Source organism: Eschrichtius robustus, chromosome 8 (genome assembly GCF_028021215.1).
Source record: "Eschrichtius robustus isolate mEscRob2 chromosome 8, mEscRob2.pri, whole genome shotgun sequence".
Taxonomy (NCBI): Eukaryota; Metazoa; Chordata; class Mammalia; order Artiodactyla; family Eschrichtiidae; genus Eschrichtius; species Eschrichtius robustus.
In genome coordinates this window covers 110,677,465-110,703,777 of record NC_090831.1, presented here as the reverse complement: position 1 = coordinate 110,703,777, position 26,313 = coordinate 110,677,465, and the positions used below count along the sequence as shown (strand labels likewise).

Sequence of the window (26,313 nt, the reverse complement as noted above, 5' to 3'; positions counted from 1 at the left end):
TCCGAAGAAAACATACAGATGGCCAAGCAGCACATGAAAAGCTACTCAACATCACTAATTACTAGAGAAATGCAAATCAAAACTACAATGAGGCATCACCTCACACCAGTCAGAATGGGCATCATCAGAAAATCTACAAGCAACAAATGCTGGAGAGGGTGTGTAGAAAAGGGAACCCTCTTGCACTGTTGGTGGGAATGTAAATTGATACAGTCACTATGGAGAACAGTATGGAGGTTCCTTAACAAACTAAAAACAGAATTACCGTATGACCCAGCAATCCCACTGCTGGGCATATACCCAGAGAAAACCATAATTCAAAAAGACACATGCACCCCAATGTTCACTGCAGCACTATTTACAATAGCCAGGACATGGAAGCAACCTAAATGCCCATCGACAGACGAATGGATAAAGAAGATGTGGTACATAATACAATGGAACATTACTCAGCCATAAAAAGGAATGAAATTGGGTCATTTGTTGAGACGTGGATGGATGTAGAGACTGTCATACAGAGTGAAGTAAGTCAGAAAGAGAAAAACAAATATCGTATATTAATGCATATATGTGGAACCTAGAAAAATGGTATAGATGAACCAGTTTGCAGGGCAGAAACTGAGACACAGATGTAGAGAACAAACGTATGGACACCAAGGGGGGAAGCGAGGGGTTGGGGAGGGGTGTGTGTGTGATGAACTGGGAGATTGGGATTGACATGTATACACTGATGTGTATAAAATGGATGACTAATAAGAACCTGCTGTATAAAAAAATAAATAAAATAAAATTCAAAAAAAAAAACAACTCAGACACTGTATTCAAGCTAAATGTTCTTTAAAATGAGTACCTTTCTAAGCTACCACATGACTGTGTGAGCAGTACAATGAAGCAGTGGAGGGGCTCAGAACAACAGGACATCCATGATTAACGCAGACACATACCCAAGTCTGACTTCCAGCTGTTGCCCTGCACACTTGGGAACAGCACCCCGATGTCCTCAGCCCAGCTGCCCACAGCACACGATGTAATGAACCACCTGTACCCTGACAGTTAGACCCAACTGAGATGGGTTGATGATACCAAAGAAATCTCATGTTTTCATTCTTTTGTCCCCCTTGTGTGTTGTTAATTTGAACATTTTTTAATTGCATGATGAATAAGAAATGTTGGCAGGAGCTTAACTTTAGTCAGATGTGAGCCTTTTAATGTTACTTTGATGGTCTATCTTTACCGCTCTCCTACCACAGAAGGATGAGCTTACCTCACAAACCAAACCACTGGGAAGCGAAGCCTGCAGCTTCGTGGCTCTAAGAGAAGAGACGAAAATCTCCTGCCAGTCTCTTATGACGTGACTGAACTATTTAACTATGCCTTTTCAGGATAAGGTGAAATGCAGATCTCATTGTGGTCCTCGGACCAGTCAGATTAATAGAATAACTGAAAAAGAATGACCGTTTTTAATGGAAAAAAGATGTGATTCCCCCAGCAGCTCCTTTTTTCCTGCTGCAATATTAAAAGCATTCATCAGAGAAACTTTGGTTCCTAAATGAAACTCCATCAAACTTGCACAAAAACTGGTCAGCTGATACAGCCTCTCACCAAGCACGAGATGTGTCAGCTCAATTAATTTTAATGATTATTATGAACATGATATGTTTGCTAGCTACTTTCTCCCCTCTAACCAGAGATAAATGCTCCTATTTTGCTCAACCCTGGTAAGTACAATAGACTGCTGCTTGAAAGTTCCATATTTCAACTAACTTTTTGAAGGATGGGAAAGTTCCTACTTAGATTATGATGATTCTTCAATTAACCATTCTCACAGAATGAAAGTCCTCTGTCTTAGTTGGATTTTTCAATGTTTTTCAATTATATACAGCAATGTTGCCCTAGGCCAGACAGCTCAAGGGCAACATTTCTATTTAATAAAGCCATGTATAACTGCAAAGAACAAAAATGTATCTACGTATAGGCTCTACTTCGGCTTAAACTTAAAAGCTAATGCAAACCTATGAAGCTGATAATGGCTGTCAGTGGCCCCATCTCCTTTGGGGCCGCCTTCCTAACCTCTCACTAATAAGCTGTCCATCCTACTTTAGACTTCTGCCGTCCTCATTCCTTCTGTCAGTGAGTCAATCAGTATTTACTGAACATTTACTATACCAGGCACCGTACTAAGCACAGGGAATAAAACAGTATGTCCCTCATGGAGCTTATAGCTCTGTGGCAGACTCAAACAAGTGAGCAAATCCACAATATAGTGTGGAAAATGATATAAGAAAGGGAACAGTAAACATGTGAGCACACAGCAGGGGCCACGAGCCCAGAGAGAGAGATAAGGAAAGAGAGACAGAGAGTGTGTGCTTTGTTTTTTTTTTTTGGAGGGGGGTACGTTAGGGAGAGGAGACACTAGTAAAGAGGGCTCATCACAGTGACAAACTGAAGTTGGAAAGCTGAGCAGGGTTTAGCCCAACGAGGAGACAAACAATGTATGTGAAAACTCTGAAGTGACAAAACTAGTGATAACAACATTTGGAGAGGAGGAGGAAGGCATAAGATTTACTACACGTCAGGTAATTTTCTCAGCACTTTTCATAGCTTACTCACCTAACGTTCACAACAACCTCATGGGGCAGGCACTGTTTAGAGATACGCCCATTTAGAGATAAGGAGGCACAGAGCTTCTGAAGCTAGGAAAGGGGGAGCTAGATTTTAAACGTAGGCAGTATGGGCCCAGAACCCTCTACTCTTCACTGACTGGCTGTACTGTCTGTCTCTCAAGAGGTCATGGACCACGGGTGGGGGTGAGGATGGGGCAGAGCGAGAGCAAAGGGCACAGTGCTCACTCACCGCGCTCGCTGTCTACTAAAAAAGGAGAAGCTGGTATCTGTCATTTATCCTCGTTCAGTAACGATGCTTGAAGACGAGTGAATGACAAGTTGCACTGCTGTCCCATTAGTTACGTGGTCTACCTTTTCATCTCTAAGTGTCAAGTGAAAAGCTTTACTGTGGTGCAGGCTGTCTGCTGCAAGTCGGGGAGGCTGTGTATACGTATGTAGGGACGGGGCTGTTCTCTGTACTTTCTACTCAGTTCTTCTGTGAACCTAAAACTGCTCTAAAAAATTAAAATTTTTAATTAATAAAAATGAAGTGATCAGGATTCAAGCTAAAACAGAAGAAGAAAGGCTCTGGGTGTCCTCACTAAACGAATTTCATATACTAGAAGCCAGATGGAGAGAAATTTTGGAGGTAAACTTAAACTACTCCTTAGGTCAATTCTGAATTTATAAGTAGGACACTGTGATGGAAGGTGGAGATATGGAAGAGCTCTCCAAACCTAGGTAATCTTCTACGCCCCCTAAGTGTCAGTGCAAGTATGATCAGTCCTACAAGAATGTGTGTTCCAAAACTATCATTTCCGTCCAAGCCTTGCAATCCACCCTATGCTGCAGAAGCCCAGGTCACCCTCCTCCCTCCCTCCTTGTGTGACTGACCAGACAGTGGCTCACTCCTTCATTTGTTCCAAACCTAACTACTCTCTGTACTCCTCCACTTCAAGACTCCAAGACACACACTTCATGTTTTCTAGAACATACAGCAATACTTTAATATTAAATAAAATGCTTGTAAGCTAATTTCCTTTCCTTATATCCGCAAATGTATTTCTAGGCTTTTAATTCTGGTAACTGTATGTCTGAGCTGGGGAATTATTACCGTGATATAACTATGAGACAGCATAGCAGCGTCTTTGGAAAAATTTACAGGTATTTACTGATAGATTAATAATGAAGGTGAAGGTAGGAATGACTAGTCTTTTAACTCTAGAAAGGCTGGCTAGTTGCTTCCTGATATTCTGATGTAGAATTATGATGAGTCTTAAAAACTAAATATTTAATTGTGTAGGCTAGTCACTACAAAATATTCCAAGTGCCTGCAATGCATCAGAGACAGTGAAAGTGTTCTTCTCCATCCCTCATGGAGAAAGCCCATAGTTCTAAAATAATTTAAAGAATCTCTCCCCTCTCAACTCCTCTAGCAATTTTATCCATACCATCCACTTAGTTGTTACCACTGACTGCCTTATATTGTGATTGATATTCATTCCTTACTTTCATAACTGGATCTTAAGGTTTTTATCTTTTATTTCCACGTACTCAACAACTTCCATCCCTTCCAGTGCTTGGATGCCTTGCACTTAGCAGACCTTCACAAATCTTTCTTAATTGATCACATTTACCATGATTAGCATCCTTTTGGTCACAGGAAAAAATGTTATTAGTGTGACTTTTTTTATTTAAATAAATTTACTTATAATTTATTTTCTTAATTATTTTCTTCTTCAGATTCCAACTTTCTAGTAACCACACATGAACATCAAATACCCTGCGTATCAAAGTTAGGTTGATCAGAACGTACTGTTTAAAGGCATCCTTCTTCCCTTTAAATAACGACAGAGGCTGCATCTGTATTTTTCCAAATCTCAAGTACTCCTGCCATATTCCAGAAGGTACTGAAAACAATAATTAAAATAACAGTGGCAGCCACAGAAGACTGGCATTCCCCTAGACGGTGACTGGAATCATGTCTGCCATCTTTAAGCAAAAAGGAACTGCCCTCATTTCTTTTTACATTGAGTTCCCACTTGAATGGTAGCAGGTCTATAAATCCTGTGGCCATAGTAATAGTTTTAGCTGCTTGGCAGCTGATGCTGGGAAATGATAGAAGAAACAGATTACCAAGTCTTTCAATCTTTGCTATCTTGAAAGAATCCTGTGAATGCAGACCTCAAATTCACATGCTATAAACACTTCAGATCTTCCTCCAGAAAACTAATTTTTCCAGAGAAGGTCGATTACCCACCTTGAAGCTCTCCACTCCGACTGTACAGCTCCCTTCTCTGTTCTCGCAAATAGGCACTCATACTGATGGCATGGGAGGATGATTCGAACCTGCAACGAAATGCAGCGTAAACAAACGATTAGGTAGTAACCAAACAGGTGGTGTCCAGCTCTGTATATTCCGACAGTATTCTACTCCAGCCCGTGTGACGCTCCCTAGTGTTCCACAACCAAGACGTTCTGGCTGTTCCAGGCCAGGGCAGGCTGCCATAGACCTTGATTTGTGAATGATATTCCTGCCTAAACGCTCCTCCATGACAGTGTTTGGATCTTCTGCTCCTTCTCTATTTCAACTGATACACTCGATCTTGAAACATTCTTTTGCCTCCAGATCCCTTGCCAGGATCCCTACACACACAGCAACAGCAGTACCCTCTAAAGGCATTCTGATTTTGCTCCTAGGCAGCTCAAAAGACATCAGTGTCTGCCAGCTGCCACCACAGAAATATGGGCTCCTCAGAGCTGACCGCCGGCCTTTCTAACTCCCCCAGTGAGAGGACTAGCACAAAGGGCTGTGAGAAATGATGTTAAATAACTACACCAGAGAAACAAGGCATCTATGGTCTCTCCTTAAAAGTCCTCAAAAACAATATACTTTCTAAACGGCTGCCAGGATTCTTACCGGCCACCTGTAATTCTTAGAAGGATTTCTCCTGTCAGCCTGTTATCCTGACAGAAAATCTCAGGTTTGAAATGTAATTTCTTACCACATCAAAGGATTTACGGTTTGATACAGTCATAATTTTACCTGTTTTTTTTTTTGGTTGTTGTTGTATTTTACCACATAAAATACTTTCAAAAATACCAAGCTACAAAATGTTGTTCACACCTCCCCAGGGACTGCTTCAGAGGTTAGAAATATGGGGGATGGGTTCGTGATATAGAACATGGTTTTAAAAGCTAAAACAATGACTACAAAATAGAAAAAACAACAACAACAAATCACAGTCTTAAAAGTAACTTGCAGGTAAGGAAGAACAACAACAACAAAAAAAAAAAAACAGGTAAAACTATGACTGTATCATCAAACTGTAAATCCTTTGATGTGCTAAGAAATTCCATTTCAAACCTGAGATTTTCAAAGTCAGGATAACAGGCTGACAGGAGAAATCCTTCTAAGAATTACAGCCACTAAGGGGTAAACAGCAACACAGTGAAAGAGCAACAGTGATAACGGGATAGGTTTCTGGCCACAAGGAAGGAGCACCAACGTTTTTCTTAATTATGCCTTCTTTATCGGTTCTTTGACAAGGAAGATGAATACCAAGATGAATGTCAGTCTGAGGGAAACAGCTGAGTTACTTGATCCTTTCTCTGCACCCTGCCAAGAACTAAGAGGGCACAAACAGCCAGAAGAAAGGCAAAGTGTGCAGTACTTCAAAAGTGTCACCTGCCAGTCAAGTGCTGACGAGAAGCCACTGACCTCCAAAAAGCAGGCTGACAGCTATTGATCAGAAACGGCAAGGGAAAAAATAAACTCTTGAGCAAAGAACAGAGAGACACACCATATACAATAAGAAAGAACTTAAACACACTTAATTAACCTTGGCTAGGGACAATTAAAGAGAATAATAAGGTTCTTCACAGATGTGACAGAAACAGATGACAGCTTGCCAAAATCTGAATCCTTTATGACCTGATGCACTTTCACTACTCAGGAATCCTTTTTGTGTTTGCAACAAGTCACAGATGGATATGATTTTACAGTAAAAGAGGCATGAGGGATTAGCCAGTCTCACCTCCTCACTTTACAGCCAAAGGCACTGAGGCCACTGAGACAAGAGAACTGCCCTGACTCACATGGCTCATTAATGGTGGAACCAAAACCAGAAATGGGCAAATTTCTAAGAATGGCCTAATTCTGTGCAGGTGATGAGTTTTTATTACTATGTAATAATAACAAATGTGTAACGATTACTTAAGAAATCGTTCACTTATTCATTTCCAGTAACTTATGTTTTCCTACACCACAATTTCAGGATTGGCTACATGTCTGAAAATGTTTACGTGGTCTGAGGTTGCAAGTTAGGGGTGAGGGCTGACAGCATGAAATCTAAACACCCCGAAACCTGCTTTCTGCAATAGGCGTAGACTGAGAACGGTCAGTTGAGCTTGAAGAGGGGTGGGTAGGACGGGAAGAGGCGGAGGGAGGAAGGGAGGGGAGAGGGGAAAGAAAAGGCCTAACAGCAGGCCTTAGGCAGTATCTGAGGCAGTCTTAGTTGCCTCCATCAAACACCTTTCCTCCCACTATCTATCTTGTTCGCTGGCACAGGCCCGATTCTATCTGGACGTCTGCGTCCTTGCTCCCTCTCACTCGGCAGGGTGCTCAGAAGGGGCTCCCTCTCCAGCTGCAGACCTATCACTGGAGATGAACTCTGATTGGTTTAAGACTGTCACCATGGTCTGCTTCCCCTTGCCAGTGACTGCTTTAGGAATGGGCCTCAGACCCCGGTCCTATTAGTTTTCTTGAGAAAAACTTGCAGAGGGGCTTTGTGACTGGCAAAAAAGATTAACAGATGGATAATTAATCATTAATAAAAACGGATTTGTAATGATATAGCCATTTTGGAACACAGTATGGCAGTGTCTTACACAGTTAAACATAGCCCTACCATATGATCTAGTAATCATGCTCCTGGGTATTTATCCAAATGAGTCGAATACTGACACTGACACAAAAACCTGCGCATGAATGCTTATCGCTGCTTTATTCGTAACTGCCAGAAGCTGGAAGCAATCAAGATGTCTTTCAATAGCTGAATGGAAAAACAACTGTGGTACATCCACACAAGTAGTATGATTTAGCGATACAAAGGATGCCACAAAAAGCCACAGAAAGACATGGATGAACCTTAAATGCATACTGCTAAGCGAAAGAAGCCAGTCTGAAAAAGCTACGTACTGTATGATTCTAACTTTAAGACATTCTGGAAAGGGCAAACTATAGAGATAATAAAAAAGATCAGTCATTTCAAGGGGGTAAGGAAAAGGAGGAGGAATGAATAAGTGGAAAATCGGATGTTTGGGGCAGTGAAACTATTCTGTAAGATATTATAATGGTGGATATATGACATTGTGCATTTCTCCAAACCCACAGCACTATACAAAGAGTGAACCCTAACATAAACAATGGACTTTAACTAATAACGATGTATCAATATGGGTTCATCAATTGTAACTAATATGCCACACTAATAATAAGAGGAGAAACTATGGTGTTAATAAAGAGGAGAAACTATGGTGTAAAGGGACATAAGGGAAATCTCTGTACTGTCAGCTTAATTTTTCTGTAAACCTAAAATGGATAAAAATAAAGCCTACTAATTAAAAAAAAAAAAGAGATTTGCAGGATGAATCGCACACTATTTCCTGGGCACCACCATTTTTATTGGAGTGGGATTGAATGCAGAGAAGCTGAAAGGGCTGAGTCCTTGATGATACTGTACCGGTGAATTAAAGAATCCTCTATATTTATTCTTATGTGTGAGATAATAACTTTCTTATAGGTTATTCTATTCATTTGGGGTTCCATGCTACTTGCAGACTAAAGCCTTTTAACTGATACTGCATCCAACCTCTGAATAAAACTGTTTAAAAAAAAAAAAAAAGAGAACGAATTCAATAAACAGAATGGATTTCATTCCAGTGTGGGCACAGTAAATCTCCTCTCCTCTAGACCACAAGATAAATGAACTGTTGAAACTTTCCTTAATGATTAAGAACTCTATGAATCCTTGACAGAAAACAAATCTCAAAAGTGCATCAACAGAAGATACTGGACTTTCAAATATTTAAAAAGAAGAAATTCAGAATACTGGGATGATACTTATGTAGTCACTTTACATGCTTAGATTTACAGATACAACTTCTTAAATATCTATTAATTCCTTAGAAGAACATAGGTCTGGCAAGATTTAAATCCTATTTCTACCACTTGTTAGCCATGTGAATTTGCATAATTTCCTTAACCTCTTGTGCCTTGATTTTTAAAAAAAATTTTTAAAAACAAATTTTATTTTGGAATCATTAAGTTTATAGAAAAGATGCAAAATAGTACAGAGAGTTCCTGTATACCTTTCACCCAAATCTCTCCCTAATGTTAATGTCTTACATAATCGTGGTACATTTTGTTGCATCTAAGTAATTAACATTGGTATGACACAAAACTACAGACTTTATTTGGACTTCACAAAATTTTCCACTAATATCCTTTTTCTGTTCCAGGATACCACATTGCATTTAGATCACACGTAATTCTGATAAATAGATTGGGGTTTCCAATAAACTTTTTCTGTGCCATGTATGTGATCCAATAATCCCCTCTGACGAGTGCTGAGGAGAGAAAGTCATTGACCATGAGAATAAACAATACCCAATACCGCATAGGTAGTGTTTGGTAGCCTTTGATTCCCAAGGCACTGTTAACTCAGTGGAAGAGTTGGCTTTGCTCCCAGGAGGGTAGTGTGAAGTTTCCTGAGAAGCTTAAGAGCTGATCCTGATTGAGAGTCCCTTCCTAACCTCCACTAATACCATGTGCTCATCTCATACATTTTACTACATGGAACTGTCACCAACTATTTACTTGTCTGTCTTCTTTTCTGAATTATATGTTTCTGTGCACGCGCCTCAATTTTTTTTTACCGTGTAATAGAGGATGAAAAATAGAACCCACGCCCATTAGATTGTTAGAATGAATAAATACATGAGACAATCCATGAAAATGGCTTCATGCCTTGGCTAGCACTTAGTAAGGACTCAGTAAGCATTAACCACTACCCTGCTGCCCAAGTTTGGTATAATCTGAATCAAATTATGTTTGATTGAGATTCTTCTGAGAAACTCATTTACCACAGTGCCTGGTACATAGTAAGCACTCAAGCAATGGTAGCTGTTATCGTTATTATTATTAATGTTAATAATAATATTAACTGTTACCTGTTACCAAGTGACATACACTTAGGATACATGGCCAGGTGAGGGTAGCTAATCGTAATTTGAAAAAAAGAATTTCCACATTGTTCTTTTACTAAATCAAGTAAAACCCAATACTACTTAGGTAGAGAGATTTGCGTGACTATATTAACAAAGGTTGTTTCTTGGCACTTGGGGCTTTCCAAAGGCTGAAATATTTCATTTCCTTTCATTTCATATAAAATTCCAAGGGGAGAATTTCATTTCTCTTCATTTTATATGACTCCCCAGAAACAAATTCCAGAATTTTTTTTATTAAAAGTTCTAGAGGGGCTTCCCTGGTGGCGCAGTGGTTGAGAGTCTGCCTGCCGGTGCAGGGGACACGGGTTCGAGCCCTGGTCTGGGAAGATCCCACATGCCGCGGAGCAGCTGGGCCCGTGAGCCACAACTGCTGAGCCTGCGCGTCTGGAGCCTGTGCTCCGCAACAAGAGAGGCCGCGATAGTGAGAGGCCCGTGCACTGCGATGAAGAGTGGCCCCCGCTTGCCGCAACTAGAGAAAGCCCTCGCGCAGAAACGAAGACCCAACACAGCCATGAATGGATAAATAAACAAATACTTAAAAAAAAAAAAGGAAAAAAAATATATATATATACTTTAAAAAAAAAAAGAAAAAAAAGTTCTAGATAGTCCAGTAACCATATTCCAAAATAGTCACCTCCCTTACAGAAAACGGAAGTACACAAAGTTGAATATATAGTCACTTCCTATCAATTATTTCAAATCAACTTTAGATGGGTGAAGTAATGGCTATCAATAAAGTAGAAAACCGTTCAACTGGGATCTAACACATCTTGACACCTATCTTACCAGCAGGGAGATACTTACTTGAAAAGTGAATTTTTGGGCCTTTGAGGTTTCTTCTTGGCAAAAAAGGCTGCACACTCGCGCCCAGTGCTGGCATAACTTAGTTGAGCTGAGGGTTCAGAGGCTGCACGAGTATTTTTCATATCCAAGTACTCAGTCAACAGCATCTGTACAAGCAGACAAACAGCTTAACACACACATTTATGACGTGCTATTAAGAAAAAGCAATTTTAAAACCATGAAGACCTAATTCTAAAACCTCCTTGACATTCAGAAGGATATTAACCTAGCTATTCATATTTCTAGCTGTAGACCTAAGGGAAGATTCATTATAGCCAGAAAGTCAGCAATTTGCTACCTACTCCTAAAACTGGGAACGGTGTATAGTGAGCATTTGCACATGGGGGTAAAGGGAACATTTTTATTGAGGGTCTACTATGTGTCAGGCACTGGGCTGGGTGAGTTAATCAATATACTCCTTTAGTCATAATTTAATCCTCATTATTCCAAATTGCAACAGCAGCAGCAGAGATGCCGTAACATTTACTGAGGGCTTACTATATTGCAGGCAAGGGGCTAATCCATTTAGATGTTTTACCTCATTGAAAGCACAAAATTTCATCAGGAAGATCAGTTCTCAGACTATAGGCAAGGAACTGGACCAGTACTCTAACAAACCGGCCAGCCAGGTTAGCGAGCCCACAGCAGACTAAGTGGTCCTGACCTGCAAATAATTTCTAGGGCCCACTACTCATCTTCAGAGTTTCAAAGCAACAAAAGCAACAGCTTTTTTGATCACTGCTGCCAGCAGATCCTGCTTATAAAAATCAATCCACTTTAGAGCCTCAGGGGTTTGGGGGCCTGGGCTAGAATCAGTTGTACTATTTCTAAGACAAGTGTAGAAAGTTCCTGCTGTTGTGAAAGACAATAGCAGATCTGGAACAGAAATCACTACGGTTTCTAAAGATTATCTAACCCGGGACTAAAGTGTATCAACTCAACTCATTTCTGTAATCACTTGCCACGTTTAAAATTTTAAGATAACCAAGTGGTATACAGTACATGTAGACAAACAATTCTACCCATGACTGAAGTGAAAGCTTTTCAGAATCAGGGTCCCATATAACTATTATTCTTGCATAGATGTATATAATCATTCATCCATTCAACAGAGATGTGAGGGCCATATCAGGAATTATTATCAAAACATTTATGAAGCACACCTGTGACTATATTGCTCCAAGTAAGTTTTAAAGCCAATTATGTCTATAAGCACATACACATTACTGAGTACTTATCAAATATCAGACATTTTAAAAACATGACCTTACTCAATCCTCAAATCTATGAAGTAAGTATTACTAATTGTAATTTAGAGATGAAGAAACTGAGAATTACTGGTATTAAGAAACTAGCCTATATGCATGCCTGGAAGCAGGAGCTAATGGGAAATCTCTGTACTCTCCCCCTCAATTTTGCTTTGAACCTTAAAATGCTCTTTAAAAAAAACTCCAAAAACGGAGGGAGGGAGGGAGGGGGAAGAGGAGGGGGGAGGGGGAGGGAGGGACTAGCCTAAGGCCTTATAATTAAAGAATAACAGGCCAGGATTTCATCTCAGGTTTAGTTGACTCCACAGTCTGTTCTCTTCCCCATGACACTCCATTCTCACTAAGAGCATAAAAACTATCAATGAGAATGACCATGGGTGGCAGTAAATGGACTTTATTTCATTTTCTGTACAATAAAGAGTTCGCTGGGAAAGCATAAAACATGTTAAGAGATTGGTCAATGTTTTTTTATTTATTTACAAGGCCACTGGAGTATTACTCAGCAAACTGATGAAGTAATATAATGACAAGTACTATCTCTGTTACTATATCACTGAAACTGCACAATAATCAGGGAGAATACTGAACTGGGTCTCTACTTTAGTAACAATTCCAGTGATGGACTCAATTATTTTGTAGATTTGGCACTGATGTTAATAAAGTTTGCAGGAATCTGTGATCAAAAGAAGGCTAGTAAATCAGAAAAGAATTTCAAATTGTTGATATCTTTCAAATTTCAACACAGAAAGATGTCTACAAATGCCCTGGTTTCACTCAAATGGTGGCTATTACACCAATATGACAGAATTATGTTTCTACCGAAGCTTGAAGACACACTACACCAAGTAATTCTGTCGAGGTAATTATTGTCCTAAAATTCAATGACTGTCCTTTTACAATAAAATATTGACTGACCAGGACCTAACTAAGCAGCATCCTTAAATCCAGGTATTTTACGATCACTGTTCCTTTTTCTCCACATCAATGAAGTCCCCTTAATTATTAGCTCTCAGGATTCTTAGTCTATTTCTATTCACCAGCTTCTCCCTTTCTATCTACACAGATGTACTATTTCTACCCTCTCCATAAAAATCTTGCTTTGGTCCTCACGATCTATACTCTTATTTCCTTTTTATCTTTAGGTTCTAAACTTTAAAAAGCAGCCTCCACATATATTATTTCTCTTACCATGATGTGGTTTTTATCCCTCATTTCTCTCTCAAGCTCCAGTCCCACATCTGTGGACTGCATGCCTGACCTATTTACCTATTTCACTGATAAAATCAACCCTAAATTCTGAAACCTAAATCATCTTGCCATAAAATCAGTAATTCCTTCTGCCAACTTTGTTTTTTAGTATTTTCTTATTCTCACTGATCTCCAGGTTTAAAACTTCAGAACTGTCTTTAATACCTTTCCTTATTCTTTGTACCCACAAAGGAGTTAGTGTTCAAGTTCATTAATCACTCTATCTCAACTCTATGAGTTTCCCCTTCTGGTCTATTCTGACAGCCACCACCTTAGTTCACCTCACGTAGTTTTCCTCATTTAGCTTTCTGCCTCGCATCTCTTACTCTTCCAATCTTCCTACATCCTCAACAGAGTGATCTTCCTAAAACACAGCTGCTCCAAAAAAAGGGTACAAATGAATTTATCTACAAAGTAGTTACAGATGTAGAAAACAAACTTATGGTTACTAGGGGGTAAGGGGGGGAGGATAAATTGGGAGATTGGGATTGGCATATACACACTACTATATATAAAATAGATAGCTAATAAGGATAGATATAATAGATAACTAATAAGGGCCTACTGTATAAGGGAACTCTTCTCTATACTGTGTAATGGCCTATATGGGAAAAGAATCTAAAAAACAGTGGATATCTTGATATGTATATGTATAACAGCTTCACTTCACTGTACACCTAAAAGTAACACAACATTGTAAATCAACTACACTCCAATAAAAAGTAAAAACAAGAAACAAACAAAATAAAAAACACAGTTGCGGCTACCATCACAAGGCTCCTCATCATCTACAACTATCTGACCTCAATACTCCAATCATATCTTATTCTCCCTAACATGAACCCAACACTCCAATCAAGATCACCTAGTTAACTCTCCCCTGAATATGCCAGGGCCCCCTCATTTCTGGAAGGCCTACCCTAGATTACCCTCTCTCCTAACTCCTAACAGACCCTTCCAAAAAAACAGTTCCAGTGTTCCCTCTTCAACCACTCCTTTCCCAGGCCACTCTAAGTCAGCTGTCCCCTTTTCTGAGCTCCTCAAGTATCCACTTTACACATCATTAAAAAAAAATTATTCATCCCAAACTGCCTAAGACTATTAGCTATTATTTAATGAAAAGACACCTCACCACTGATAAACATGAGGATTTTTTACATTCCTTAAAGCACTGTATTTCTTCATTTCCACCACAGAGCCATGCAACATATCGGTGAATCAAAAAATATAGGGAACCACTGAATTTTAAAAAGCATGTGATAAGAAGCCTTGATGTATATATCGTTATATGCAAATTAGAGACAGTCTCCAAAGTAGAAAGAGTCCAGAGTACAAAAATCTACCCTGTGAGTAAAGTAAAAAAGGGATAGCTGCAATTTTAACCACAGGCTTTGCGATGTTTGTTTCCTTCATTCTGTTTGCCTCTTTTTCCTAATAACATTCACCACCAGTTGAAAAATACTGCTTTAAAACAGGTGAAGTTTTATGTTGACACTCAAATTGGTAAAAGTGCATTTTTTAATATCTCAAAGAACAAATAAGCCCCTACTTCTAAGATGCCTGAAATGTGTTTGAATTATGCTAAATCTTCTACTACAAAGTCTTGACACAAACACCAGATGCCTGGTATTAAAATATAACCATATCATTTCTTGGTGATTCTACATCATTGTGGATAACGTACTGCATCTTCCAAATTGTACATAAATATCCTAAGCACTCACGGATGAGTTCAAATTTCCATTTTTATGAAAAGAAATAAGCTATACAGCTTGTCTTTTGCCTGGGGGAAATCACCCAAGATTGGAATTCTGGGGCAAAGGGCATTACATATAATACCAAATACATTCTGCCCACAGAAAATCTGTAGAAGATAATCCCGTGTGTGTTCTTGCTGCTTCTAAATTCCTTCCTATCTCATTCATTTCTTTCTCTTTTTAAGTACCAGGAATTGCTATTTCTTGTTGATCAAGAGTTCAAAAAATTAAAAGTCATAGTTTATTTGTGTTTTAAGTTTAACTTAAAAGGTATTTGTAAAACTGAAGACAAGAAACATGAAAGCACAGTTGAAAAGCACCTGAAAACTGTATATACACCAGTGATATCATAATTCACTGTATTTTTTGATTATCTGGTATGTTAGATGGTTCTGTGGCAGAAGCAAAGAAATATGATGCTTTAATAGAGCATACAAATTGGAGTGGTTAGGCATCTCTTCTGCTATAAGACTGATTAGCAGTTGCTAAGATGCTAGTCAGTAATCCCATGATATATAAAGCAGGGCCAAGATTCTGAGATTTATAACATGCTCTAACATTGGTAATATCATTCTGAATGGACCCCTCATTTACCATTTAATCCTCTTTATTTAACATATTGCCTATGGCTGCTTGTGGTTATACACATAGAATTTTCTAAAAATAAATGTGGGATTTACAGACTTAGAATTAACACATCTCCTGTCTTCAGCCTCTGCATTTATCCAAGTAGCTACTCACTGAAACACCCAGATCCTTCTAGATACTTAATGTGGTAGATCCTTTTTAGTATCTTCCCAGCTTACAAAATCTTTGCTTCATCTAAGGACGGTTCCCCACCCACGCAATGGACTTGGGTAGCCAGGCCTGGGATCCCACTGTCTAGGTCAGAGCCTACTTCACCAGGGAAACAGCCAACCCTCAATTAGCCAATCAGATTCTCTTTCCCAGGACTGTGTTAGTGGGATATGGTCTGTGCTCGTCAATGTGAGTGAGGAGATGTAAATACTTTGGGGCAACCACCTTTTACCATGTGGATGAAAAATCAAAGACAGCCAATCTGCAGAGAGAGAATAAAGAATGCACCAGATGACCAGAGAGAAAGAGGAGACCCACAGGAGAGAGATTCAAAGGTTGCAACTTTAAGTTATCCATAGTGCAAAGGTCTCAAATCCAGTCGCTGATAAGGTCTTAGATTTTCTACCCTTGGGTTCTACAATATATCCTTATAGCCTTTAGTATGTTTTCCTTATTTTTTCCTTATGATAACTTGAATGAGTTTTTGTTTCTTCACTAAGCTCTCTATGGATAAACAATTATATACTAATATGCATCCAGTGACAGTTATATCACAAATACTATTTTTGTAAAACACTGGTATCTTATAAAAACGGGAGTAGTGGTTTGCACAGATTTCAATCTCTGCAACTAGGAAACCAATTCTCCTGACTACTACCTTCAAATGTTTGATGATTTACAGCAAAGCCATACTGTGTATGTGTCCCCCTACCCGCACCCACCCCCAACTGTGAATCTGAGAACTAGACTGCTTCATGACGGGAGCAAGTCTAAGGTGAAAAAAAATTCCCTTGAGCTCCCAAAATGAAGTAAGGCTCAACCTTCTTGTGCAATATCTTGACTGTGCCTACAATAAATACTGTAATTTTTAATAATTTGCTCTTTTAAAATACAGATGCCCAGGAGTTTTTGTTCCAGGAACAGCAAAGTAGCTTCCTTGGACTATCTCTCATACTGATGATAATTATAACAGCTGAAAAAACATATTAAAAAAATAAGAATTTGAAGGCCCTGGAGAGGAGCCAAATTAGGCAGAAACTGGTGGCTATGATCCCTGAGAGAAGAAAGGAAGCACATTAGTTCCTGTGGATTTTTCCCAGAGAACCCCTTCCAGCATCCATGGAGCAAGAGTAGAACCAAGCAGAAACCAGTCTCACTGGATGGAGGAGGCAAGGCCTAGCAAAGGGAGACCAGGAGGTCCAGAATTTGAAAAGAGAAATCCAGAGGTGGAGGAGGAGCAAAATCAGGGTAATACACCCCTCAAACTATCACCTTGATTCCAGAAAATATTAAATAGTAACAATGAAACAAAGTAACAATATTTTCTAAAACTAGGACCACCATTTAAAATTACTACAAACTATCAGATTTCCCCTGTAAGGCTGCTAATGGATGAAATATTAGTGACAAAGAAAAAACAAAAGAAGTCATCTTTTGAAAATAGCAGTCTCATTTCCCCACTGTATAAGGACTAAAGTATTCTGCAGTAAGAAAACCAAAAGAAAAATAAACAGTCATTCTGCAAATGGAATGGCTGCCTGCTTCATTATACTCATTATCAATGGCAACTGTATCATTAAAACTACTATGTATGGTCTTGTGAATAGTTCCTTAGTGTTCAAAGTAAAACAGATGAAAAAATTCCAAGACTATGCAAGTATTTCCTGGTCCTCTGTCAAAGCCCTGACAAGCAGAGTCTCAAAGAGCTCACATTTACCTCCCCCCACACCCCCAACAGAAGAGCTTTTAACAAAGAAACCCCAGTTTTAGATAGCTTTCAAAATAAAGTTTTCATTTATTTTAAATTAACGTATTTACTTAATACGTAAAATATGCAAGGTATTATCCTGGATACAAAAACAAGACTAAAAAAAAAAAATCCTTCCCTAATATTAAAACAAGTGAATTTTACTATATATAAATTAAAAATTTAAGTGAATTAAAAGCCAAATCAATCAATCCATCCATCCTTCCCTCAATGTGCTTATAGAGACAAACATGAATGACTACAAAACATGGGAGAAGGTGGGAAGCATCAGCTCTAAGAAACTGTTGTGAGCATTTATAGAAGGACAAGATTGATCCCAAGTAGGACAATAAAAAAGAGTTTCAAGATCATAGGACATAAATAAAATCTTATAATGTGTAAAAGGCCAAAAAAAATGGCAGAAAGAACAGAATAAATAAACAGTGCTGGGGAAATTCCGGGTGTCTTCAATGAACTGCAAATAGTTCAGGTAACATAAAAATGAAGTCTGAGAGGTAAGCCTGGAAAGGTGGTAAATGCACAAACTTCTCAGGGCCTCTAACACCAGGCTCAGGTACTGAAGTCAAGTACAGAATGAGGAGGGCAGTAAAAAGCTTTCAATAGGTAAATAAAATGTTGATAAACACACTCTAAGTAAATTAATCTGCTGGCATATACAATAATAGATTAGAAGGCAATGGGATTTGGGGAAAAATGAATGATTAAGGTAATAAGATAAAGGGAGGGGGACAAGAAAAAAAACTACCATGATAGTTGAAATTAAAAAAAAAAAAAAAAGGATTTTAAACTAAAGTAGTGGTAATGAGATTTTACAATTAGGGATACATTTGTGAGTTGACACAGAGGAAAAAAATGAAAAAATTTAAGCAGGTATTCTACGAAGGAAAGAAGAGAAATTTTAAAATGCTAAAAGATTGTACATGTGAGGGACTAAAACACTGTGGTTCAAGAACAATGATCAGGAATGCAGGAAAAATGAGTTTGATAGGGACAATAAATTTAGTTTGGAATATAATCCCTTGTGAAGCATATGAATATTCATGCATACCCTCAAATACATAATTGTGAAAGGGGAAATAATGTTGATGAGATTTCCATGATTTATACACTAATTAACTTCCATTAGGACTGTTAAGTGTTTTTCTACAAGTTCTCTGAAGGATACTGTGAAGGACATATATCTTCGAATATTTGTAATCTGATTTTATCCCATAATGTTTTTAAAACAGCTTTGTTGAGGTACAATTTATATACCATAAAATTCACCTAATGTTGTGTACGGCTGAACAGCTTTTAAGTAAATGTATACAGTTGTGCAACCATCACTACAATCATTATAGAACACCTCTAACACTTCAGAAGGTTCCGTTCTGATGTTACCTGCAGGTTTTTCACAGAGACTTTTATCAGACGGAGAAAGTTCCTTTCTAGTTCTAGTTTGCTGAAGGTTTTTGCTTTTGTTTTGTTTTCTTAGTCATCAATGGGGTCAAGTGCTTTCCTGTGTCTATTGAGATAGTTATGAAGCTTTTTCCTTTATTCTATGAATATGGTATATTACATTCATTGATTTTTTTTTTTATAAATCCCACTTAATTGTGGTATGTAACACATACCACATACATTCATACATGTGGTATGAATCCACACGTTGATGGATTCAATTTACTAGTATTTCGTTTGAGATTTTTGCATCTATGTTCATGAAGGACATTGCTCTATAGTTTCCTCTGCTATCTCAAATTTTTATCCGGGTAATAATGGACTCGTACATGTGTTGAAAAGTGTTTCTCATCTCTGTTTTCTGAAAGAGTTTGCAAAGGATTGGTATTATTACTTCTTCAAATGTTTAATAAAACATTTGTGTACTTATGTATGTGTAGGAAATTTTTAAATTATTTAATTTATAGGCATAATTTGAAGATATTGTGGGTTCGGTTCCAGACCATTCCAATAAAGTGAGTATCGTAATAAAGCGAGTCACATGAATGTTTTTGGTTTCACAGCACATGTAAAATCTATGTTTACACTATACATGTGCAAGAGCATTATGTCTGAAAAAATGTACATACCCTAATTAAAAAATAATGCTGTTGAACATACAGCACTGATAGACTTGCTCAACACAGGGTTGCCACAAACCTCCAATTTTTAAAAAATGCAGTATCTGCAAAGCTCAACCAAGCAAACTGCAATAAAATGAGGTATGCCTGTATTTGTTACAGGACAATTTAGATTTTCTATTTCTTCTTGAACCAGTTTTGGTATTTTGTTTCTTTCTAGGAATTTGTCCACTTCGTCTAAGTGGTCTAACTGGCATAACTGTGGTCTCACTGGCATAAAGTTAGTCATTATGATCTTTTTAACATCTATATGGTCTACAGTGATGTCTCCTCTTTCATTCCTGATTTCGGCATTTTTTGAGATTTCTCTCCTTTTTAATTTATCAGTCTAGCTAAAGATTTATCAATTTTTGATCTTTTCAAAGAACCAACTTTTAGTTTCATTACTTTTTGGTATTGTTCCTCTGATTTTTATTTGATTTTTCACTCTAATCTTTAACATTTTTTCCTTCTGCTTGCTTTGGGTTTGATATTCCCCCCCCCCCCCTTTTTCTAGCTCTTAGGGTAGAAACTTTGATTGTTGATCTTAGGTCTTTCTTCTTACACCCATGGTGTATTCAGAAGTTTGTTGTTTTACTTCCAAATATTTGAGAAGTGCCAAAATTTCTTCCTGTTGTTTATTTAATTCTGTTATGTATAGAGAACATACTTTGTGTGACTTCAATCCTTTTAAATGTATTGAGACTTAACTTCATAGTCTAGTATATGATCTATCATGGAGTATATTTGACGGACATGAAAGAATCTGTATTCTGATGGTGTTAAGTAGGGTGTACCATCTATGTCACTTTAAGTCATGGTGCTTGATAGTATAGTTCATGTTTTGTATGTTTTCTGTCCAGCTGTTCCATTAATTATTTTAAAGGACTATTGAAGTCTCCAACTGTAAGTGTTGAATTTTCCACTTATTTCAATTCTCCGTTTTCCCTCCATGCATTTTGGATCCCACAGTATTTTCATGATTTTTTATTTATAGCTTACCCATAGAAAACAGAATACAACAAGACCATGTCAGGGGAAGACACAGAAGTGGTCTCAATGCCCAAAGGCACATTCCTAACTGCAGCTTCATTCTCTGCCCATTTCACTAAAACGTATTTTAAAGTTCATTCTACATATTTACACCACTTTCTCTCCTTTTCTCATCAAAGTTGACACAACCCCCATGGTTTTCTTACACCATTACAAAAATATTAGCTGCTTTTACAGTTTTACTCTGTACTACGACTCACAAGTTTCATCAGAATATATTAATGACTCCTTTTTACCATTACACAGTCTTTCTCAGTCTCCTCAATCCCAATGACCTCTATTACTCTTTGACATTCTTTCTCCGTTGGAAATACTCAATCTCCAATGTCCCTAATTCTGAATTCTCCTCTGTGACCACAGTGTTTTAACTCCTCCCAAAAAATACATACACCTCTTCCTTCTTAGTTTGTGCTAAAATTCTAGAAAGACTGGTCTATACATAGGAATCACTTGGAGAACTATTTTAAAATAAAGATTCATGCACCCCACCTTAGAACTGCAAATTGAGAGGACAATTCAGAAACAAAAAAGTCTGTGCTTAAAACCAGTTCTACCACTTACTAGCAATGTGACCTTGGCAAGTTACTTAATCTTGCTAAACTGTATCTCCCTCAACTGTGAAATATGGGTAATAGAATCTACTTCACAGAATTAATATGAAAACTAAAATAAACAACATACATAAAATGCTTGGCTCGTAACAGGCTATTATTATCTCTGAGGATAAGGCTCAGAAATTTGTTGTTTTTTTAAAATGCATCCCAGGAACCAGGTAACTAAGATATTACCTCTCTGTGCCTGAGAACCTTGGTTCCTCAACTTTAAAACAGGAATAATACTACCTACTCCCACAGAACTATCATCAGGATTAAATGAGTTAATGCTGTAAATCACTTTGAACATAACCTGGGGCATAGCAAACACTTTATAAATGTTATCAAATAAATAAATAAATAAAATTATCTCTATATCCTCATCATCTTCTCACTGATATCATTCTTCTCCTTCTTCTTTCCTCCTCCCCTTCTCTCTACAGTAAAGATCTCAGTCTCTAAATTCAGGCTCCTGCTAATATTCATCTCTAAACTTTTGAAATTTTTTCTTTCACTTCCCTGAGATTGACTACCACATTTTTCTTCTTAACTATCTGAAGTTCGATATCCTTACTCTTACTCTTGTTCTCTTCCATTTTAGTTATATCTTCATTTCAGATGATTCCCAAATCTCCCTCTACAATCTTACTTTCTCCCAAGCGCCAGAGGTGCACTGTCATTGCCTGCAAGAGTGTCTTAACCACAGTAAGAAAGTGAAAACAGCACAACAGATATTGAGAGTATCGGGGCATGGGGTCAACAAACATCCTGACCAAGCAAACTCTTTATTATCACCTCTCTTCAAAAGGAGGAAGAGGGGGAAAGAAGGAAGAAACAAAGGTCTTCTTAGTTTCCCTCTTTGTTAACACCACTGTCATTTCTCTGACCTCCCAGGATCACAATCTGTAGTTAGCTGACTCTTCTCAGGCGTCTTCTCCAAATCAACTGCCAAGTCCTATATTATACCACACATCTTATGTCCATTTCCTCTTTTAAACGTTTTCATTCCTACCCTCATGTCTTTAAATCTGATCCTCATTATCCTTCACACAGCTTAGTACAACAGTCTCCCAACTGCTCATCCCGCCTGACACCTCTCATGACAATCTATCCCACAACCCACTACACTCACTAACATAGAGCCCAATGCCATCATTCTTCTGCTCAAATCCTTCCATGGTGCCCTCCTTGCAAGCAAAATAAACCTGTATATCCTCCTGTCATTCAGCACCTTCCACAACCCAACTGACTTCGGCAGCCTTATTTCCTCTTAGTTGTTTTTACATAATTACCATTTAGTTAACCTAGATAATTTCCTGTTCCATAAATAAATCCCAAGGGTTTTTGTCATGTCTGAGTTTATCCTTTCTTCCCCCTGCTTGTAACTACCTCTATCATTAATCAAGCATGGGAGAATGAGTTCAAGAAAGTGAATTTAAGTATTAACTTGATTGATTTTTAACAAATTACGCGTTCACCATCCAGATGTTACTAATCACAACCCACATGCCCAATGGAGATGTCAACCCCATGCACAAGGAAGCAGAGGCTGGTGTTACACCTTGGAAGTTTCATCTTACGGTGCTATCTCTACCTTCTTTTCTCCCACAGTGGTCTTTTATGTTACTTACCCTTAGTCTTATGATAACAACTAGCTGCCTCTATCTTCACAACAGATATAAATGTGTAACATGTGCTGGCAGGTAGAACAGACTTTTCTTATCCTCTTTACTACCTGAAGGTCAATATTCCATCAGTAGGCTGACAGACAAATTGAGACAATCAGACAATCAGGGAGCATATCTCCAAAAGATGCTGGCTTTTTTTCTGGTTTTCACATCTTTACCATACTCATTTTAGATTAACACCAGACATTAATAATTCGTATCTCACAGTGGGGGAAAAAAGCACATGTGTGAAAATTGTGGGGGGGGAAAAAAAAAGCTTCTGATTGATCCAGCTCATATTTTACCATTATATGTGTGTATGTACATATATTTAACTTTTCCTCTGTTTATCTCCTGAACTCCCAACAGAGAGAATAAACATGAATAAGCACATTGTGTGAACAAGCCACGGTCCCTACCTTCTGGGAGGTTATCATCTATCTTAACTGTTAACTATGGTATCTCACTCTCATTAAAACCCACACTGTAGTTTGTATCTCTCAAGGATTTTATCTTGTGGTTATTTGCCTTCTCTCCTGCCTCTCAGTGCAAGCCATGCCTTTTCTTTGTGTCTCTGTTAACATCTAGCACAGTGTCTTGAACAAAGTAGATGCTCCCTAGTTGGTTACCTAAATTGAAAGTAAGATGCTTGAAAGGGCAGCTCCTTATTGACGTTCTACATTCACAGACAAGCTCCTTGGAGTAGAACTATAACACCCATGATGAAACTTCAGGCTTTTTGAGGTACATTAATTTACTCACATCACAGGAATACCATTTATTAAATTTCTGCTCCAATGAGATAAGTGCTACCCTAATGACCTGAAAGAGTTAATGCATCTTGGAAAAGACCCAAATTGCTCTCTGGAGACAGTTTATTCAATTAAGAGGCTACAACCCAGAATTTTCAATTAGCAGTTCAGTTACTAGAGACTCCTTCATACTGGTTATCTCTTATCTGTGAACATTGACACACCTACAAAAAAACAATGTTTGCTTATAGTTCATTCAAAATGGATTATTTAGGAATAACAAGTGCAGATTCAGACTTGATTAACATTTATTTTGTACCTACTGAGTGCCAGGAACTATGTTAAGTACATTTCCCTTAGGATTTGAGGGGACTATTGTTAAGACTGGGAGATAATGAGATTTAGAGGCACTGAGAATACAAAGCACACGGACAAAGCAGTTCCTTTCTTTAAGGAGTCCACAAAGAAGATTTCAACTGAATTCATCTAAGGCTCTTCAGAATCTGCTTTCTGTCTATCTGATCACATTTTACACCCCTCTGTACAAATTGTGCATATGGTAAATTCAGTAAGGTACTCACTGTTGGCATACATGCCTGTTATACCTACCTAGAATGACCTGCCCACTCGCCTGAAGTCTAGCCTTCCTTAAAGAGCCAGCTCCTACTAAACACACAAAACCTTCCCTGACCAATCTATCTTAAATCATCTCTCTAAATTCCTACAGGACCCACAGCTGATTACCCAGATTTGGCAATTAATCATATACTGCTGGATATTTAACTTTACCTCTACTTATCTCAAACTCCCAACATGACTTGATGAGAAGGCACGTTGTCTAATACTTCCCTATATTACTACAGATTCATGCCACGTTGGAATACCTTAACTAAAATCCTTTATAATTGAAGGAGCAACTTAATATCACTCATTTGTATACTTAACTCTTGCATCTACAAAAAGATTCCATCTATAAAATAAGCAAAATTCTTCTATCTGAAAATGATGAAATTATATATATATTATATAATATATATAATATGTATAATTATATGATTATAATTATATATTATATTAATAAATTATATTATAATATATAATATAATATAAATTATAAATAATATATAATTTATAATTTATATATATAAATTATATATATATAATTTATATACAATTTATAATATATAAATTATATTATATATAAATTATATTATATTATACATATATTTTATATATATAATAAATAAATATAAATATATAAATTATATTATATTATATATATAAATATATAATTATAATTATACTATATATATATATATTTCCCTTAAGTAAGATACTAAACTGATTAAAAAAAAAACAAACCTGTTGACAGTTTGGTTAAACAAAAGTAATCCTGTTTTATCAGTTTTGTGGCCAGAAAACAAATTTCCAAATCCATAAGAGGCCTGTGATTATTATATGCTATTTCTACTGAAATATTTTATGTTAATTCAAAACATGGGACTAAGCCATTTCATTTACCTACTACATTTGAGGTTAGCCTATAATTTAAAAGATTAACCAATTAACTGCACTGCTGATTTAAGTAGGATTAAACTTAAGTAAGTTTATAGTAAACATAGAAACTCTAGGGTCCAAAAATGGAGAACTATTTCATCGATATTTCTGGCATCGAATTTAATTATTTCAGATCAATTTTTCTATTTAAATTTATTTTTCCCACATACTACTTTGTTTTATTTTTATCTTTTATTTAAAAGCAATATATGCTCATAAAAATTTTACCTGGTATGGAAACATGTAAAGATTCAAGTATTCTTTCGAGAGGATTAACCAAGATGGCAGAGTATAAGGACGTGCTCTCACTCCCTCTTGCGAGAGCACCAGAATCACAACTGGCTGCTGGACAATCATCAACAGGAAGACACTGGAACTCACCAAGGAGGATACCCCACATCCAAGGACAGAGGAGAAGCCACAGTGAGACGGTAGGAGGGGCGCAATCAGAGTAAAATCAAATCCCATAACTGCTGGGTGGGTGACTCACAGACTGGAGAACACCTATACCACAGAAGTCCACCCACTGGAGTGAAGCTTCTGAGCCCCACGTGAGGCTTCCCAACCTGGAGGTCCGGCAACGGGAGGAGGAATTCCTAGAGAATCAGACTTGGAAGCCTAGTGGGAATTGATTGCAGGACTTTGACAGGACTGGGGAAAACAAAGACCCCACTCTTGGAGGGCACACACAAAGTAGTATGCGCATCGGGACCCAGGGGAAGGAGCAGTGACCCAGGGGGAGACTGAACCAGACCTACCTGCTGGTGTTGAGGGGTCTCCTGCAGAGGCGGGGGGTGGCTCTGTTTCACTGTGGGGACAAGGACACTGGCAGCGGAGGTTCTGGGAAGTGCTCCTTGGCGTGAGCCCTCCCAGAGTCTGCCATTAACCCCATCAAAGAGCCCAGGTAGGCTCCAGTGTTGGGTTGCCTCAGGCAAAACAACCAACAGGGAGGGAACCCAGCCCCACCCATCAACAGTCAAGTGGTTTAAAGTGTTACGGAGCTCTATCCGCCACAGC

The 26,313-nt window shown here is 38.0% G+C and overlaps 1 protein-coding gene across 1 annotated transcript in view; it reads right to left on the bottom strand.

Annotated features, from left to right (window-relative positions):
- EXOC4 (exocyst complex component 4) overlaps positions 1–26,313 on the bottom strand; it is an 813,300-nt gene that overhangs the window by 564,895 nt on the left and 222,092 nt on the right. The window contains exons 8-9 of the mRNA XM_068549476.1: positions 10,698–10,843; positions 4,864–4,952 (exon numbers count right to left, since the gene is read on the bottom strand). Of these exons, the coding sequence (XP_068405577.1) occupies positions 4,864–4,952; positions 10,698–10,843 (235 nt within the window). The remainder of the gene's footprint in view (positions 1–4,863; positions 4,953–10,697; positions 10,844–26,313) is intronic.